This window comes from Heterodontus francisci, chromosome 18, assembly GCF_036365525.1.
Source record: "Heterodontus francisci isolate sHetFra1 chromosome 18, sHetFra1.hap1, whole genome shotgun sequence".
Classification (NCBI taxonomy): Eukaryota; Metazoa; Chordata; class Chondrichthyes; order Heterodontiformes; family Heterodontidae; genus Heterodontus; species Heterodontus francisci.
The window spans coordinates 60526948-60546321 of record NC_090388.1 but is presented as its reverse complement, the minus strand read 5'-3'; the positions used below and the strand labels follow the sequence as shown (position 1 = coordinate 60546321).

Sequence of the window (19374 nt, the reverse complement as noted above, 5' to 3'; positions counted from 1 at the left end):
TGTCGAGGAATGATCAATTTAAAATGGTCACTTAGATAGTACAGAGGGGGGTTAAATTTCTCTATGCAGGGAAAGTTGTTGGAGCACAGTATGCCTCATCACAGGGGGTTGTTGAGGCAGAGCTATTGCATCTTTTAAGGGGAGATGGGATGAATATTTGATGCAGGGATACGGGGAGAGCACTAAGTAGTGTCTTTAATTTTAAGTTGTTCTTAAAAATAAAAAGCTGACAGACACACATTTAACTTCTTTCAAGGCAGTTTTCCAACCCATGTACCAGCTTAGTTAAATTGGTAGCACAATTGCCACAGAGACAGAAGGTTGCGAGTTCAAGCTCCACTCCAGGAGCACATAATCTGGGCTGACACTTCAGTGCAGTACTAACGGAGAGCTCCATTCCCAAAGGAGCAATCTCTTGGATGAGACATTAAATCATGGCCCCACCTGTGCATTCAGGATGAGGCCACTTGACTCTGACTTGCGTGATATGACTGAACTCTTCTATTTTCTGTCATTACCCTCTCAATAACACTAAATATAATCAAACCTGTACAAAACAGGCATTGCTAGGGACAGTAGAAAAGACAGAAGTAAATTTAAAGAGCTGCAGCAGGCAATTAATCATTAATTTTGAATAGTTTTGTCAAACTTCTCTACCACTACTGCTTCAACATCTACCTTAGTCTCTTGTGCCACAGGGCTTTCCTTTTTACAGTCCTTCCATTTCAAACAGCACATACGCAATTCCCATTTGGCATATCTGTGTATATTTGTTTGAGAAAGAGCAGGAAGCCAGAGTGCTCAGGCACCACAGGAGGAATATGGTACCCACCCCCCTATAACCACCTCCTGCACTCCTGAATGTATCAACTTTAGCGCCCTGACCGCCAGCTGACCCAGATGCAGTACTTGCAAATTAATGGTTGTGTTCACAAAGGAAATCAAATGAGTTATAGTACAACCTGACCTACAATCTGCCTATTATCAGAGGCACCACACTGCCAGTGTCTGTGCAGCAAACCATCATCCTCAGCATTTATGGTATGGGTCATTCAGGCCGCTACTGGGGACATTAGTAATGTTCCTGGAAGTTGCATTGTTTACTGGAGAAAGGTCCCCAAGGACGGCAAATCACAGCTGTTACCATTTTAGATGACAGGATTTCTCAAAAGTACAAGGAGTCACAGATCACAGTCATGGCCATATATGTTCCCTTCATCAATCAGGACATCTGCATCCACTCACTCAATGTCCAGCTTGTTTGTGACCAACAGCACTGCAGCTTGCAAGGTTCATTCTTCCACTAATGTCATCATACAGCACACAATTGGAATTTTGGAAACACCCTTCAAGTGCCTAAAGGCCTATGGGATGGATGTCAACTGGAGATGTGCCTGAAGCTGCTATCATTCAAAGGGCAAGGCATCATCAGAAACATTTTTTTTTAAAGCTGCTGCAGCCATTTAAATCCTGTGGCAGGGCATTATTTCCTACCCTCCCTTACACAATGGCACATTTCCAATCAGAGGTGGGAACTCATCTTTACTTTTCAAACTCAGAGGCAGGAAGCCCCGCCCACCAGCCAAAAAGTCAGTGGCGAGCCCGCCTCCACCAGGCCTGGGGAGCCAGGCTGGGATTTTTCACTCCCCAGGTCCTTAATTGATCTTGGGCGGGACTTTCACCTCCTTGAGGCAGGAAGTCCCGGCCAATCAGCGGGCTGGCAGCTCTTAGTCCCAGCAGCACCACCAGGAGTGTGGGCCACTGCTGGGACTACACCAAGCCATTGCAAGCAAGGTGAAGGATGGGCCCGGAAGACATGTGTGTTTTTAGGGCCTTGCCAGGGACAATTGGCTGGGCCCCAGTGAGGCTGGGAGGGGGTGGGGGCTGGGAGTGGGGAGTATTGTACATTGGGGCTTCGGGAACGGCCTTCTGTGGGGCACAGGGTGCCCGATCAGGAGGACCCCCAACCCCAGCCCGCAAGACGGCTGCCTGGTTTTACCAGGCGGGGTCCTCAATGCTTTTGCCATCCGGCTGCCAAGGGTAAAATACCTGCAGTGGCATGAGTAGATCCTGAAGTGCCAGTTAATTGGCCAGTTAAGGGCCTTGATTGGCCTGTGGTGGGCAGACCTGTCCTCACTGCCGGCACCCCACATAAATTTACAGCGGGAGGGGATTGGGCACGGCCCCAGCCCGCTTCCCACACAATTTTACGCACATCCCCCACCCCACCCCCGCCACCAGCCCACTCGTTTGGGGGCTGTAAAATTCCAACCCTCAGATCATTGAAGTGCTGCTAGGTACACTTCAGACAATGATAATCATAGGAGGAAGCCACTGGGGGCTATGAATGAGGTATTTAGTCTTCAGTGTTCTCTTTAGTTAAACCCAAAACTTTGAAGCAAAGTAGTTTCAATCCATTCATATTCAGCTAGATCACCATGAGCACCAAAGGAAATGGATTCATTTGTTTACTCTCTCAATGGCCCATGACAGCCGCAGGAGAAGAGATGAGTAATACAACATAGTTGATCAGACATACTGCGCAGGGACTGCAGTTACACCAGCTCAATTATTTCAGAAGCTCGTTTTGTATGAACATTTTTAAAATGTATTCTCCTTCAAAACAAAATTGATGTACTAATTAGAAAATAAAGTTAAAATCAATAAATATTTAGAAACGGGAAGGTCTTGAGCAGTCAGGGAGTTAATATTCACTGGATGAACCAGTATCCAGCAGGCAGTTTCCTTCAGCTCAGGAGATCTGATGAAAAAAAAATGTCTGTGCTCAGAGGTTGTACTACACATTCCACACAATGGATTTCAAGAGAATTTAAAGCAAACAGAAAGGAAACTACTCTGGCTCCACATAGCTGACAAAACCAAAACACCTGCTGTTTCTGCCTCTACATCTACTGCAAGCAAACCACAGCCCTGCTGTATCTCTAATTAACTGAAAAGAGGTACTTGTCAGCTCTCTGTACTCAGCTTGGGTGTATGCAGTCTTAATCACAGCCATCATGAGGCACAGTTCATTACAATGCAGCACATAACTCCAGCCTTGCAGCAAGAATAATGATCTTCATAAATCTTAGTATTTAAACGGAGGAAAACGAGAAAGTGAGAGAAAAAAGAGAGCAAGCGAGAAGGGAGATTGAGGTTGGGGGTGGGGGGGGGGGGGGAGAAGAGAGACAGAGAGACAGAGAGAAAAGGAGGTAGGCAGAGGGCAGACAGAACAGAGAGACCAGTAAGGTTGTGGGGGGGGGGGGGGGGGGGTTTGCAGGGGAGGAGGACAGAAGAGAGTGAGTGAGTGAGAAGGGAAGGACAGAGGGTTAGAGAAGTAAAAATATGTATAATCAGAGTGCAGATTTTTTTTTAAACTCACTTTAGAAAACAAAGACAATATCTTCAATCCCTTGTGCCCATTAGTACCACAAAACAATTTGAAATAAAACGGGTTCCGATACAGACAAGGCCAATAGAATGGAAATCTATTTTCTCTGTACACGAAATGTGTTTCAGTAACCTTAACCGAGCACCTAAAGGATCCCAGCATAAAAACTCATTATTTAATGTCAATTGCTACTGAATAGTCAGTTTAATTACTTTATACTATATACCAATAAAATGTTTATTCCATTGCACAAATAATGATCACAGCCAAATGAATTATCCTCCAGAGGAAGCAAGGAGCCTAAATAACTGATGAACCAAGTTTCAAGACTTCAACATATCCATAAGATTTCATCGATTGCCTCAGTTTCAGCTGTTAGTGTCTTTTGCTCAAATTAAACCGGATTTTTGTTTCAAGGTTCTTGGAAGGCCTAGTGTATCTGCAATACCATAATTATTGACCATCTTAAAACAATGGATAGGAGGTACTTTTTAAATTCAAATGCATCATGTGAAAGAAACAAAAAAAAATTATCTTGCTGACATGACATGCATAATGATATTAAGAACAGTTTCATTTAGAAAAAAAATGAAAGCCTTACCTTCTGAATTCCCTAAAACAGGTCATGTTTATTTGAGATGTACCCTCATTTCGTGGACTGGATCAGTGCCGGCCTGAATTGACAGAACGTTGTTCTGCCAGTAACACCACAAGCTAAATAGTTCTCAGGGCAGTGGGAAAGGGAGTGGAAGTAAAAGCCAGCAACAGCATATGGACAGTCAATGTGTTGGGTTGGGGGAGGGAGGGAGGGAGTGGCATGCAGGCATTGCTTAAATGAAATGAAACAGATTGAGGTTTATGACCTGCAAACCTAGGGTCAGATATTACCAGAAACCTGGTCTTAATGTCACATGTAGTGTTTACACTGTGAGCTATAGACTAGATTTTGTACAATATATACACAAATATCCATCACACTCATCTACACATGCAATACTCTAGTCACAAGGTTACCAAATTTGCCCAATTGTGAATATTGAGATAAAATAATCATCAAGCAGTGTTTTTGAGCCAAACTTTTTTTTTAAAAAAACATATACACAACACAGCAAACACAACACAGACTAGTTGGAGTGATGTCAACCTACCCAAAATGCACTGCAGGAAGGAGAATCGCCCTGGTAGTGAGAAATTGTAATGTTACGAGTTGGATGCCGTCACAATGTGGCAGAGCATGCTTCAGAACTGTCAAAGGGGTTCTTTGGCAAAGTATTGACATTTATTTTTTAACAAGACACATTGCCATGACAGAACTAAACAAGAGGGGGATAAAAAGTGGTGTCCTTCGGAAAGAATTCTCACATTTCCATGAATAATTTTTATTTTAAAAAGTCCACCCTCCTCGTCATTTACCCCCTCCCCCTTCTACCGGTACCAATTAATGCCGTCTTACAGGCCTCAGCTCTCCATCTCACCCAAATGGCCATTCAATGTTTGTGATCCATAACAGTATTCAACAGCAACTGGGGGAGCGAAAAAACACGAGAACTGAACTAATTCGGACTTCAACCAGGGTTCACATGAGCATCATTTCCAGCAGAGTTTACTAGATAGCAATCAGGAGCAGGAATTGTAGTTGATTTTTCTTTTCCCTAGCCAGGGGACAATAATGCCAATTGTAGCATCCTAATTGTTGCCTTGGAAACAGCAATGACGGAATGAAACTTCTAAAGTACAACATTCAATGTTACAGGAAAAAGCCATTTATTGTTTGATTTAATTTATGCATGCAAAATTAGGTAATTAAAATATAGACACCCATTTGTAAACCGAATCCTCTAAGCGTACTATCAATGGAATGGCAAGTGTACAGCTAAGGTCGCTAATGGATAAAACTAGCTATTTGCAACTGGGCTGATAAAAAAAAAATAACCACTTCATCCCATGTGTATATATTCAACTATAGATGACTAAGCTTCTGGCCATGATAAATCATCTGATAGAGGTGCCAAAGATCATTGTGAGGATCACACTCCCTTTTCAGTTTGCTGCTCCTTTTGGGGAAATACCCACCTCCATTCAGTACCTCCTTACTGACTAAGCAGACACCAGGAATTGACATTCTACCACTTGGTGGCAATATGCCACATGCCACAAGCCACATCAGGGCAGATTTTCTGACTTTCCACCCACCACCACCCCATCCATGCCATACAACTGGTCATTAAAGAAACCACCTGATTTTCATTAGAGGTGTGCAAAGGAAACCCGACGCGAGCCCGAATTCCAGACGCGGAAGTCCGGCCCCACCCACCCGAACTGAACTCGGCACGTCGTCGGGACCCATCGGGGTCGGGTCGGGTGACAGGCCTTTACATCAGTACACAAGTCGTCGGGGTCGGGTTGGGTTTCCGCGTCCAGCATTTGGACTTGGGTCGGGTTTCCTTTGCATACCTCTAATTTTCATATCCATTGGTTTTAATCACAATCAAAATCAGGCAGTTTGGGCAGTAATCAGTTTTACATCAGGTTAATATATTGAAAATCAACTTGATCAAACAAAGAAATAGAAACAAAGAAAATTTACAGCACGGAAGGAGACTATTTGGCCCACCATGTTTGTGCCAGTCAAGAGCGAGCCATCCAGACGAATCCTGCTTCCCAGATCTTGGTCCATAGTCCTGTAGGTTATGCAACTACAAATGCATATCCATGTATTTTTTTTTAAGTGCAATGAGGATTTCAGCCTCTACCAACCTTTCAGGCAGTGAGTTCCAGACCCCACCACCCTCTGGGTGAAAGTTCCCCTCAGCTCCCCTCTAATCCTTCTACCAATTACTTCGTGTCCCCTGGTTATTGCCATCTCTGCTAATGAAAATAAATCCTTCCTAACCACTCAATTATATCTTCCCTCAGCCTCCTCTGTTCCAAAGAAAATAACCCCAGCCTATCCACTTTCCAGCTCTGGGTCCGTAGCCTTGTAGGTTACTTCGAGTGCATATCCAAGTCCTTTTTAAACGTTATGAGGGTTTCTGCCTCTATCATCTTTTCAGACAGCGCGTTCCAGATCTCGATCACCCTCTGGGTAAAAAGATTTCCCCTCAAGTCCCCTCCAAACCGCCTACGGTAAATCTATGACCCCTGGTTATGGATCCCTCAACAAAGGGGAATAGGTCCTTCGTAATCATTCTAGACCCCTCAATTTTACACACTTCAATCAAGTTTCTCCTCAGCCTCCTCTGCTCCAGAGAAAACAACCCTAGCCCATCCATTCTTCCCTCATCACTCAAATTATATGAAACTCAAATTATAGTCATACACACGGAATCATACCTTACAGACAATGTCCCAGACACTGCCATCACCATCCCCAGGTATGTCCTGTCCCACCGGCAGGACAGACCCAGCAGAGGTGATGGCACAGGGTATACAGTCGGGAGGGAGTTGCCCTGGGAGTCCTCAACATCGACTCCGGACCCCATGAAGTCTCATAACATCAGGTCAAACATGGGCAAGGTAACCTCCTACTGATTACCACCTACCACCCTCCCTCAGCTGATGAGTCAGTACTCCTCCATGTTGAACACCACTTGGAGGAAGCACTGAGGGTGGCAAGGGCACAAAATGTACTCTGGGTGGGGGCCTTCAATGTCCATCACCCAGAGTGGCTCGGTAGCACCACTACTGACCGAGCCCTAAAGGACATAGCTGCTAGACTGGGTCTGCGGCAGGTGGTGGGGGAACCAACACGAGGGAAGAACATACTTGACCTCGTCCTCACCAATCTGCCTGCCGCAGATGCATCTGTCCATGACTGTATTGGTAGGAGTGACCACCGCACAGTCCTTGCGGAGACGAAGTCCCGCCTTCACATTGAGGATACCGTCCATCGTGTTGTGTGGCACTATCACCGTGCCAAATGGGAAAGATTTCGAACAGATCTAGCAATGCAAAACTGCGCATCCATGAGGCGCTGTGGGCCATCAGCAGCAGCAGAATTGTACTCAACCACAATCTGTAACCTCATGGCCCGGCATATCCCCCACTCTACCATTACCATCAATCAAGGAGACTAACCCTGGTTCAATGAAGAGTGCAGGAGGGCATGCCAGGAGCAGCACCAGGCATACCTCAAAATGAGGTGTCAACCTGGTGAGACTACAACCCAGGACTACTTGCATGCCAAACTGCGTAAGCAGCATGCGATAAACAGAGCTAAGTGATCCCATAACCAACGGATCAGATCTAGACTCTGCAGTCCTGCCACATCCAGCCGTGAATGGTGGTGGACAATTAAACAACTAACTGGAGGAGGTGCCTCCACAAATATCCCCATCCTCAATGATGGGGGAGCCCAGCACATCAGTGCGAAAGATAAGGCTGAAGCATTTGCAACAATCTTCAGCCAGGTGCCGAGTTGATGATCCATCTCGGCCTCAAGTCCCCAGCATTACAGATGCCAGACTTCAGCCAATTCGATTCACTCCGCGTGATATCAAGAAACGACTGAAGGCACTGGATACTGCAAAAACTATGGGCCCTGACAATATTCCAGCAATAGTACTGAAGACCTGTGCTCCAGAACTTGCCGCGCCCCTAGCCAAGCTGTTCCAGTACAGCTACAACACTGGCATCTACCCTGCAATGTGGAAAATTGCCCAGGTATGTCCTGTACACAAAAAGCAGGACAGGTCCAACCCAGCTAACTACCACCCCATCAGCCTACTCTCAATCATCAGTAAAGTGATGGAAGGGGTCATCAACAGTGCCATCAAGCGGCACTTGCTTAGCAATAACCTGCTCAGTGACGCTCAGTTTGGGTTCCGCCAGGGCCACTCGGCTCCTGACCTCATTACAGCCTTGGTTCAAACATGGACAAAAGAGCTGAACCCAAGAGGTGAGGTGAGAGTGACTGCCCTTGACATCAAGGCAGCATTTGACCGAGTATGGCATCAAGGAGCCCTAGCAAAACTGAGGTCAATGGGAAAAAGGGGGAAACCCTTCGCTGGCTGGAGTCATACCTAGCACAAAGGAAGATGGTTGTGGTTGTTGGAGGTCAATCATCTGAGCTCCAGGACATCACTGCAGGAGTTCCTCAGGGTAGTGTCCTAGGCCCAACCATCTTCAGCTGCTTCATCAATGACCTTCCTTCAATCATAAGGTCAGAAGTGGGGATGTTCACTGATGATTGCACAATATTCAGCACCATTCGTGACTCCTCAGCTACTGAAGCAGTCCGTGTAGAAATGCAGCAAGACCTGGACAATATCCAGGCTTGGGCTGATAAGTGGCAAGTAACATTCGCGCTACACAAGTGCCAGGCAATGACCATCTCCAACAAGAGAGAATCTAACCATCTCCCCTTGACATTCAATGGCATTACCATCGCTGAATCCCCCATTATCAACATCCTAGGGGCTACCATTGACCAGAAACTGAACTGGAGTAGCCATACAAATACCGTGGCTACAAGAGCTGGTCAGAGGCTAGGAATCCTGAGGTGAGTAACTCACCTCCTGACTCCCCAAAGTCTGTCCACCATCTACAAGGCACAAGTCAGGAGTGTGATGGAATACTTTCCACTTACCTGGATGGATGCAGCTCCAACAACACTCAAGAAGCTCGACACCATTCAGGACAAAGCAGCCCGCTTGATTGGCACCCCATCTACAAACATTCACTCCCTCCACCACCGACACACAGTGGCAGCAGTGTATACCATCTACAAGATGCACTGCAGCAATGCACCAATGTTCCTTAGACAGCACCTTCCAAATCCGCGACCTCTACCAACTAGAAAAACAAGGGCAGCAAATACATGGGAACACCACCACCTGCAAGTTCCACTCCAAGTCACACACCATCCTGACTTGGAACTATATCGCCGTTCCTTCACTGTCGCTGGGTCAAAATCCTGGAACTCCCATCCTAACAGCACTGTGGGTGTACCTACCCCACATGGACTGCAGCAGTTCAAGAAGGCAGCTCACCACCACCTTCTCAAGGGCAATTAAGGATGGGCAATAAATGCTGTCCTGGCCAGCGACGCCCACATCCCGTGAATGAATAAAAATAAAATTCCACAGTCCAGGCAACAACTTGTAAATCTCCTCTATAACGTCTCTGGTGCAATCACATCTTTCCTGTAGTGCGGTGACCAGAACTGCATGCAGTACTCCAGCTGTGGCCTAACTAGTGTTTTAATACAGTTCCAGTACAACCTCCCACCTCTTATATTCTATGCCGTGGCTAATAAAAGGCAAGTATACAATATGCCTTCTTGACCACCTTATCTACCTGCCCGCCACCTTCAGGGATCAATGGACATGCACTCCAAGAGCCATCTATTCCTCTACACTTCTTAGAATCCTACCATTTATTGTGTATTCCCTTGCCTTCTCTGCCCTCCCCAAAAGCATTACCTCACACTTCTCCAGATTGAATTCCATTTGCCATTTTTCTGCCCACCTAACCAGTCCATTCTGCAGTCTACAGCTTACTTCCTCACTCGTCTAAGGGACTGTAACACTGCTAAAAGTACTGTAAAATCATTAGATTTATAAATAGTGGGCAGGGCCAAAGTAAAGTCAACATAAATGAAAAACCTAACTTCTGCTTAGTTGCATAAATGCTGAATTCTGGAAATTCTGTGCCAATGTCTACAAGAGTAATACCTCAATTGTTTCTTATACTTACTTCTTCATGCAAAGGTGATCCTGGCTCAGAACCCTCCTCTGTTCCATAGGGCGATGTGTCCCCAGTCGCAACCCGACTCACAGCCATCTCAGCATGCCCCTTTCCCTGGGGGCCTTTCATCCGGACAAATTCCATGTTGTTATATTTATAGAAACCAAAAGACATCTTCTGGGCCATTTTAGCAGCCACACTTACCTGAAAGAAAGCAACAAAAAAAAAAAACACACATGCTGGTTTAATCAATATTCTTTGAGCCCCTCTCAGAGCTGGTAGCCTTCTTTACCTGTGTGAGTCTAAACAGTCCTGGCAAGTTACTCTACTGGTGTGGCTACCTTAGCTGTGGTTCATCTCATACTCCTTTGACATCACACACTCTCTACTGGGGGTCAATGGATAGAAACAAACAAACAGTCACTAGGGACAGCACTGATTTTCCCTTCTCAAGCCTAGAAACAGAGGTCAATTGTAGTGCTAGCATTGCTGTTTTGGCTAAGATTAGCTTGCTTAAAGACCGGGGATTCAACCTGGGCCTGTACGACAGAGCTCACACCTCGTGGGTTATGCACTGAGCCAAAGGAGCCCGATGTTAACTGTTTAAAAAAAATTATAAACCAAAGTAGAGGAGATGGGAAGTGGCAGGAGGGGGTGGGGGGGGAAGAAATGGAGGCTAGCACATTTCTCGGGAGTGCCAGTCTCTCTCAAACCTGAATGGGCACTGCCACTACTTACATTGAGCAGTGAAGGGCAGAGCAACAATTGTGTAAGATCCAAAGAAACAGTCATGAATCTAAGCAGGGTGTTGGTCTCCACTGGGTAGCTTTAAAGCAACACAAACAATATTTACTAATAGTTGAGAAAAACAGTCACTTTTTAATTAAAATTATTCAAACAGCTGAATGATGTAATTGCTAGTTTACACACATTTAAACATAGAGCAGCTGTGTTAGCTGCAAGCTGGTACATAAAATGCATCTGGGAGCTGGTTACTCATCTCACATTACCAGAACTGCACTGAGAGCTCCAGTTTATCCAACAGGAGTCAGTCAGTCTTTTTCTGTTTCTTTAATTGAGTAATTCTTCATTCGGGCACTAGTAAACTGGGCAGTGTTTGCGAGATCAGCCAACCCAATATTCAACCTCTGAAGCAAGGCAATCCTGGAAGAAAGAGAATTATTGATCTGATGCTGATGACCCTTCTGTGCATTTCCAGCATTTTCTGCTTTTATGCCAAAGCTATCTTCAAGGCCACATAGTTTCTGCTCAATTCACTGCATGTGCTGTGGTTGATGGTTTATTTAACTGCCATGTTCCCCAGGGGATCTTCTCTGCCACTCTTATCTTTCCCACATAAAACACTGCCTTCACTCATCATCGATCATATTCCATTCTTGCTGATCATTTTGCTCTACATTCATTAACTTCCTTAAGATAACACATCCTCAGTATCAGTGCAATGTTGAATCATTTTAATTTTGACCTCTGTGCCTTCAGTTTGGCAATGAAAATATTTCAATTTTTCTGACACTTTGTTCATGTCTCCGAGGCCGAGTCCATCCAACATTTGAAGTTTGCACCAATATCTGGGGAGGCTTTCCATGTACCCAATAGGAACAAGAGTAAGTCATTGCACCATTCAGTTTGTTCATGGTCGATCTGTACCTCAACTCCATTTGAACTTTGTTCTATCTCCTTTGGTATCCTTACCTAACAAAATTCGATCAATCTCAGTTTTGAATATTTCAGCATCCACAGTCTTTTGGAATAGGTTCGAGATTTCCACTAACTTTTGTGTGGAAAAATTCTTCTTGATTTCGCTCCTAAATGGCATGGCTGTAACTTTAAGTCATGTTATTGTTCTAGATTCCCCTACCAGCGGGAACAGTTTCTCTGTACCAAATCCCTTAGTTATTTTAAATATCTTGATGAGATAACCTTCTAAACAGAAGGGACCAGTCTTCATAATTAAACCTTAAAGCCTGGTATTATTATCCCTACCAAGGCCAATACATCTTTCCTGAGGTTTGGTATTTTAAACTGAACACTACTCCAGGTGGGGCCCAATCACGATTCCATAAACCTCTCCCACTCCCGGGCACAATACAAGAAAAAGCCTGTAGTCCAATAAAGGATGTCATTATCACCTCCATCCACTAATCTCTCTTTCTGCATTGTAATGTTTATTGTCTTTTTCTACTTTATGAATATAGATAATCATTGCTCCTCTGAACTTTGGTAGATAAATGGTTTGCTAGATCAATGGTTTATCTTCTAAGCTCCAAATACACATTCAAGGCTCCTCTGCCTTGCTACATCCATACTGTACTGAAAATAGGACTCCTCACTCCCTCTTTCCCAAGACCTTGAAACTGTAGAACTTCTTACCTCTCTAATTCTTTCCTGTATCCTGGAATTTTCAGGCATTCAAAACTTAAGCTCGATATCACCCTATTATTATTTTCCGCACCCCCTCCATCCACCCCAACCCCAAAGGACCTTAGCCCTTCATCTTAGTTTCTCACGGTTCTTAAAGTCAAAACCACAGCAACAAGAGAAGCTCCAATTGGCCTGTGAGAGTTGCCAGTGGCCCTCAGACTTCACTGTGCACTGCCCTGGACTCTGGCATTTTAAAATCAGGCTGTTATTAATGGAGAAAGGGAATGGGCAGAACAAAGAAAAATTGACAGAGAAAAAACAAAAAATGATAATCATCAAAAATAGAACTCTAGAAAAATGTAATATTTGCGAAGAGAATGGGTGTCACAAAAACACAACAGTGCTTAATCATGGGGTGGGCACAAGCTTGAATATTTGGATGCCTCATTCATTGCACTATAATAATATGGAGAACCCTGCACAAAGAATAAGAGCCTTTGTAACACAATCTTGGAAACAAGCTTCTTGTGAGCTTGCCAATGGGGTATCATGTCCAATATTTAAAGGAGCCTTCAACAGGAGGAGGCAGCATTGGTTTGTAGACCACATGGTGGCAATGAACTAATAGGATCATTGTACATACTTCTAGTCCATCTTTCTGCCTGAACTGCAATCACCTCTTCTGCCACACCACTACCAATAACTTGCATTCGTAGATCACTTTTAAATGTAGAAAAGCAACCCAAGGTTTTTGAAAGAGGGGATACAGTGGCATAATGGTAATGTTACTAGACTAGTAACCCAGAGCTCCAGGCTAATGCACAGCAGATGGTGGAATTTGAATTCAACTAATAAATCTGGAACTAAAAAACTAGTCTCGTGGTGATCATGAAACCACCGTCAATTGTTGTAAAAACCCACCTGATTCACTCATGTCCTTTAGGGAAGGAAATCTGCTGTCCTTACCTGGTCTGGCCTATGTGTGACTCCAGACCCACAGCAATGTGGTTGATTCTTAAATGCCCTCTCAAATAATCCTAGCAAGCCACTCAGTTGTATCAAACCACTACAAAGTCGAACGAAACTGGACTGACCGTGCAGCATCAACTTAGCCACCAGAAACGACAATGGCAAATCCAGCCCCGTCAACCCTGCAAAATCCTTCTTACTAACATCTGGGGGCTTGTGCCAAAAAGCTGTCCCACAGTCGAGTCAAGCAACAGCCTGACAGTCATATTCACACTATCATACCTTGCAGACAATGTCCCAGACACCACCATTACCATCCCTGGGCATGTCCTGTCCCACCAGCAGGAAAGACCCACAAGAGGTGGCAGCACAATGGTATACAGTCGGGAAGGGGTTGTCCTGGGAATCCTCACCATTGACTCCAGACCCCATGAAGTCTCATGGCATCAGGTCAAACATGGGCAAGGAAACCTCCTGCTGATTACCACCTACCGCACCCGGGCTGAGATGGTCAGGGGCGTACCAGGAGCTATTCCCACAACTACATGATGCATAATTAAGAATTTTATTGGTAATGAATGTAATGTATGTAATAAATAACCGTTATGATTGGATTATGTCCAGCCGAGATGGGCTGAGTAACTGTATATCTGTTGTGGATTTTCCTTTGTTCAGTGGAGAAGCACAAGGTAAGCCCAGCGTCTTACTCCCCACCAGTGTAAAATAAAACTTTTGACAATTGGAACAGACCTGAGCATTGAGTCGTTCATTTTAGTCAATTTCACTTTAACACTTGTGGTGACGAAGTCCCGCCTTCACATTGAGGATACCCTCCAACGTGTTGTGTGGCACTACTACTGTGCTAAATGGGATAGATTTTGAACAGATATATCAATGTCAAACTGGGCATCCATGAGGTGCTGTGGGCCATCAGCAGCAGCAGAATTGTACTCAACCACAATCTGTAACCTCATGGCCTGGCATAAACCTCACTCTACCATTGCCATCAAGCCAGGAGACCAACCCTAGTTCAATGAAGAGTGCAGGAGGGTATGCCAGGAGCAGTACCAGGCATACCTCAAAATGAGGCATCAGCCTGGTGAAGCTACAACACAGGACTACTTTCATGCTAAACAGCTGAAGCAGCATGCCATAGACACGGCTAAGCGATCCCACAACCAACGGATCTGATCTAAGCTCTGCAGTCCTGCCACATCCAGTCATGAATGGTGGTGGACAATTAAACAACAAGAGGAGGAGGCGGCTCCACAAATATCCCCATCTTCTATGATGGGGCAGCCCAGCATATCAGTGCAAAAGACAAGCCTGAAGCATTTGCAACAATCTTCAGCCAAAAGTGCAGAGTGGATGATCAATCGCAGCCTGCTCCTGAAGTCCCCAGCATCACAGATGCCAGTCTTCAGCCAATCTGATTCACATCACGTGATATCAAGAAATGGCTGATGGCACTGGATACTGCAAAGGCTATGGGCCGTGACAACATTCCAGCAATAGTACTGAAGACTTGTGTTCCATAACTAGCCGCACCCCTAGCCAAGCTGTTTCAGTACAGCTACAACACTGGCATCTACCCAGCAATGTGAAAAATTGCCCAGGTATGTCCTGTGCGCAAAAGGCAGGACAAGGCCAACCCAGCCAATTACTACCCTAATCAGTCTATTCCCAATCATCCGCAAAGTGATGGAAGGTATTGTCAACAATGATATCAAGCAACACTTGCTCAGCAATAACCTGCTCACTGACACTCAGTTTGGGTTCTGCCAGGGCCACTCAGCTCCTGACCTCATTACAACCTTGGTCCAAACATGGACAGAAGAGCTGAACTCCAGAAGTGAGGTGAGTGTCTGCCCTTGACACCAAAGCAGCATTTGACGGAGTATGGCATCAAGGAGCCCTAGCAAAACTAGAGTCAATGGGAATCAGAGGGGAAACTCTCTGCCCGTTGGAGTCATACCTAGTACAAAAGGAAGATGGCTGTGGTTGTTGGAGGTCATTCATCTCAGTCCCAGGACATCACTGCAGGAGTTCCTCAGCATAGTGCCCTGGGCCCAACTATCTTTAGTTGCTTCACCAATGACCTTCCCTCGATCACAAGGTCAGAAGTGGGGATGGTCGTTGATGATTGCACAATGTTCAGCACCATTCGCGACTCCCCAGATACTGAAGCAACCCATGTCCATATGCAGCAAGACCTGGACAACATCCAGGCTTGAGCTGATAAGTGGAAGCGAACATTCTTGCCACGCAAGTGCCAGGCAATGACCAGCTCAAACAAGAGAGAATCTAACCATCTCCCCTTGATGTTCAATGGCATTACCATTGCTGAATCCCCCACCATCAACATCCTGGGGGGTTACCATTGACCAGAAACTGAACTGGACTAGTCACAAATACTGTGGCTACAAGAGCAGGTCAGAGGCTAGGAATTCTGCAGTGAGTAACTCACCTCCTGTCTCCCCAACCCGTGTCCACCATCTACAAGGAACAAGTCAGGAGTGTGATAGAACACTCTCCACTTGCCTGGATGAGTGCAGCTCCAATAGCACTCGAGAAGCTCGACACCATCCAGGACAAAGCTGTCTGCTTGATTGGTACCCCATCCAACACCTTTAACATTCACTCCCTCCACCACAGACGCACAGTGGCAGCAGTGTGTACTAGATACACTGCAGCAACTCACCAAGGCTCCTTTCAAATCCAGGACCTCTACCACCGAGAAGGACAAGGGCAGCAGATGCATGGGATCGCCACCAGCTGCAAGTTCCCCTCCAAACCACACACAATCCTGACCTGGAACTATATCGCCGTTCCTTCACTGTCGCGGGATCAAAATCCTGAAATTTCCTCCTGAACAGCACTGTGGGTGTACCTACACCCCAAGGACTGCAGCAGTTCAAGAAGGCAGCTCACCACCACCTTCTCGAGGGCAATTAGGAATGGGAAATAAATCCTGGCCTAGCCAGCGACACCCACATCCCACGAATGAATAAAATAAAAGAGGTAACTGGACAATGAGTGGAGTTGCAGGCCTTGAGAAGGTTACAGGGATAGGGAGGGGCTAGGCGATGCAGGAATTTTAAAGTTGAGGCTGGTTTGGGGATCTGGTTGCCAACATAGGCAAGTGAGAGCAGGGGTATGATTGCACTGGCACTTCAAAGCGATGACAGTTAGATACACAAGAACAGCTCATTAACAGGTCTTCACCATGTTCCACCACTCATGAGAAAGAAACATAAAAGAGACAGGAGCAGGAATAGGCCATTCAGCTCTTCCAGCTTGCTCCACCATTCAATAAGATCCTGTACCTTCACACACTATCCCCATATCCCTCAACTCCCTTAGTATCCAAAATCTATCTACATCTTGAATATACTCAAGAAATGAGGATCCACAGCTCTCTGGGGTAGAGAATTCCAAAGATACACAACCCTTTCAGTGAAGCAATTTCTCCTTATCTCAGTTCTAAATCCCTTATTCTGAGACTGTAACCCCGTGTTCTACACTCTCCAGCCAAGGGAAACAGCCTCCCAATACCTACCCTGTCAAATCCCTTAAGAATTTTATGTTTCAATTAGGTCACCTCTTTTCTAAATTCTAGGGAATACATGCCTAGTCTACTCAATGTCACCTCATGGGTCAATCCCCTCATCCCAGGAATCAGTCTTGTGAACCTTTGTTACACTCCTTTTAAGGCGAGTATATCTTTCCTTAGGTAAAGAAACCTAAATTGTACACAATGCCACAGGTATGGTCTCACCAAGGCCCTATACAATTCTAGTAAGATTCCACACAATACAGTTAGGCTTCTAATGCACAAACCCAGAGTGATTTTGTAAAGAGCTTACCCGGTTATCATACACCTTCTTTAATGCTTCATATCTTATGGACCCCTGGAATATTACTCCCTGAAACGTGTTGTTTTTATCGCTGGCAACTAGCTCAACGCAGACCATTTCTCCTTCCCCCGCAGACATGTCACTGAATACCTGCAATTACACATAACAGAAGAGGACCAAGTTACTCAGTAATATCAATGGGAACAGGGTAACTGGTTCAACCATATATGGAAAAACAGAAACTACAGCTTGGATCTGGAACAATCAAGACTCCAGTATTGTGAAGAGGACATAGGGAGGCTACAAAGAGATATAGATAGGTTAAGTGAATGGGCAAAGATCTGACAAATGGAGTATCACGTGGAAAAATGTGAAATTGTCCATTTTGGCAGGAAGAATAAAAAAGCATATTATCTAAATGGTGAGAGATTGCAGAGCTCTGAGATGGTGTCCTAGTGCATGAATTGCTAAAGGTTAATATGCAGGTTCAGCAAGTAATTGGGAAAGCTAATAGACTCATTTATTGTGAGGGGAATTGAATACAAAAGTAGAGAGGTTATGCAACAGTTATACAGGGCATTGGCAAGACCACATCTGGAGTACTGTGTACAGTACTGGTCTCCTTATTTAAGGAACAATGTAAATACGTTGGAAGCAGTTCAGAGAAGGTTTACTAGACTAATACCTGGAATGGTAGGTTATCTTCGGAGGAAAGGTTGGACAGGCTAGGTTTGTATCTGCTGGAATTTAGAAGAATAAAAGGCAGTTTGATTGAAATGTATAAGATCCTGAGGGGTCTTGACAGGGTGGATGTGGAAAGGATGTTTCCTCTTGTGGGAGATTCTAGAACTAGGGGTCTATTTAAAAAAAGGGGTCACCCATTTAAGACATATGAGGAGAAATTTTTTCTCTGAGGGTCATGAATCTTTGGAATTCTCTTCCTCAAAAGACAGTGGAAGCAGAGCATTTAAATATTTTTAAGAGAGGTAGATAGATTCTTGATAAGCAAGGGGTGAAAGGTTATCGGGGGTAGGGGGAATGTGGAGTCGAGGTTACAATCAGATCAACCATGATCTTATTGAATGGCGGAGCAGGCTCAAGGGGCTAAGTGACCCACTCCTGCTCCTAATTCATATGTTCGTACGTCCGTATTGTTAATTAGATAAAGCAGTACATCCGCATTCCGCAAAGAACTTAAAAGCCCTCTTTTGATGCGTTGATTTTTTGTGTATGTAGTTTGGAACCATGCACATTAATCCCTCGAGTTGAAATCAAGCTTCTTGATTACACCTATAACAGCACAGCTCCATGTAGAGTCTGGAAACTGGTGCAACCAAAGTTGACAACTGTAATACATACATAACACAGTCAATAATTCAGCTTATATGGTTATCATCTGAGAAAATAGATCTAAATTGCTTTTTGTAGCTTACTTTGAATTATCAAAGCCCCAAATTATGAAAATATGTCATTCTATCAAGGCAGCTGAGATCACTTCCCTCCCCTGAAAATCACAGGTTTGTTTGGTTGATGGTTCTTCCTCTCTAAATAAAATACTCTAGTTATAATTAATTTAACAGTTGTGAATGCTGAACTTTGTAACATGACTTTTAAAAACTGTGATTTTTAAACGTTTTAGAGCCAGGTGACCTCACATCCAATCTGCTTAAAGACAAGACAAAAATCTTAGTTACCAGGACAAGAGAGAACACAGATCAAAGAGTTTTTTTTGCTGGAAAACAGAGAAAGAGTAAGAAAGGAAGACAACCAGCAGCGGCAGCCTCAAGGAAGAGAGAGAGAGAGAATGCCTGCTCTCGGAAGATACAGTGTAAGGCTGTGAAGACTTGAACTTGTTTTGAAAGTTGAAGTTTGCAGAGAAGATAAAGACCAACAAGATCACCAGGAATCACCTTATTCATGGACGTCCAGGTTGAAAGCGCTCAGAGAAATGAGCAAAGAGGACAGTGGCTTTAAGTAAAGATCTGGGAGATCCAACGCATTGTAACTGGGAGGAGTTTGGGATTTTTAACAACAAAGATTTTGTCATCATAGAGGACTGATAAGTGTGGTGTGAGGTTTCAGTATTTT

General features: G+C 44.7%; 1 protein-coding gene across 5 annotated transcripts in view; it reads right to left on the bottom strand.

Annotated features, from left to right (window-relative positions):
- kiaa0930 overlaps positions 1-19374 on the bottom strand; it is a 131144-nt gene that overhangs the window by 32564 nt on the left and 79206 nt on the right. For 4 of the 5 annotated variants that reach the window (XM_068050824.1, XM_068050827.1, XM_068050826.1 and 1 more), the window contains 3 exons: positions 17296-17436; positions 10088-10282; positions 4540-4569 (listed from right to left, as the gene is read on the bottom strand). In XM_068050824.1, coding sequence (XP_067906925.1) covers positions 4540-4569; positions 10088-10282; positions 17296-17436 — 366 coding nt within the window. The remainder of the gene's footprint in view (positions 1-4539; positions 4570-10087; positions 10283-17295; positions 17437-19374) is intronic. The other variant, XM_068050825.1, reaches the window with a different exon arrangement.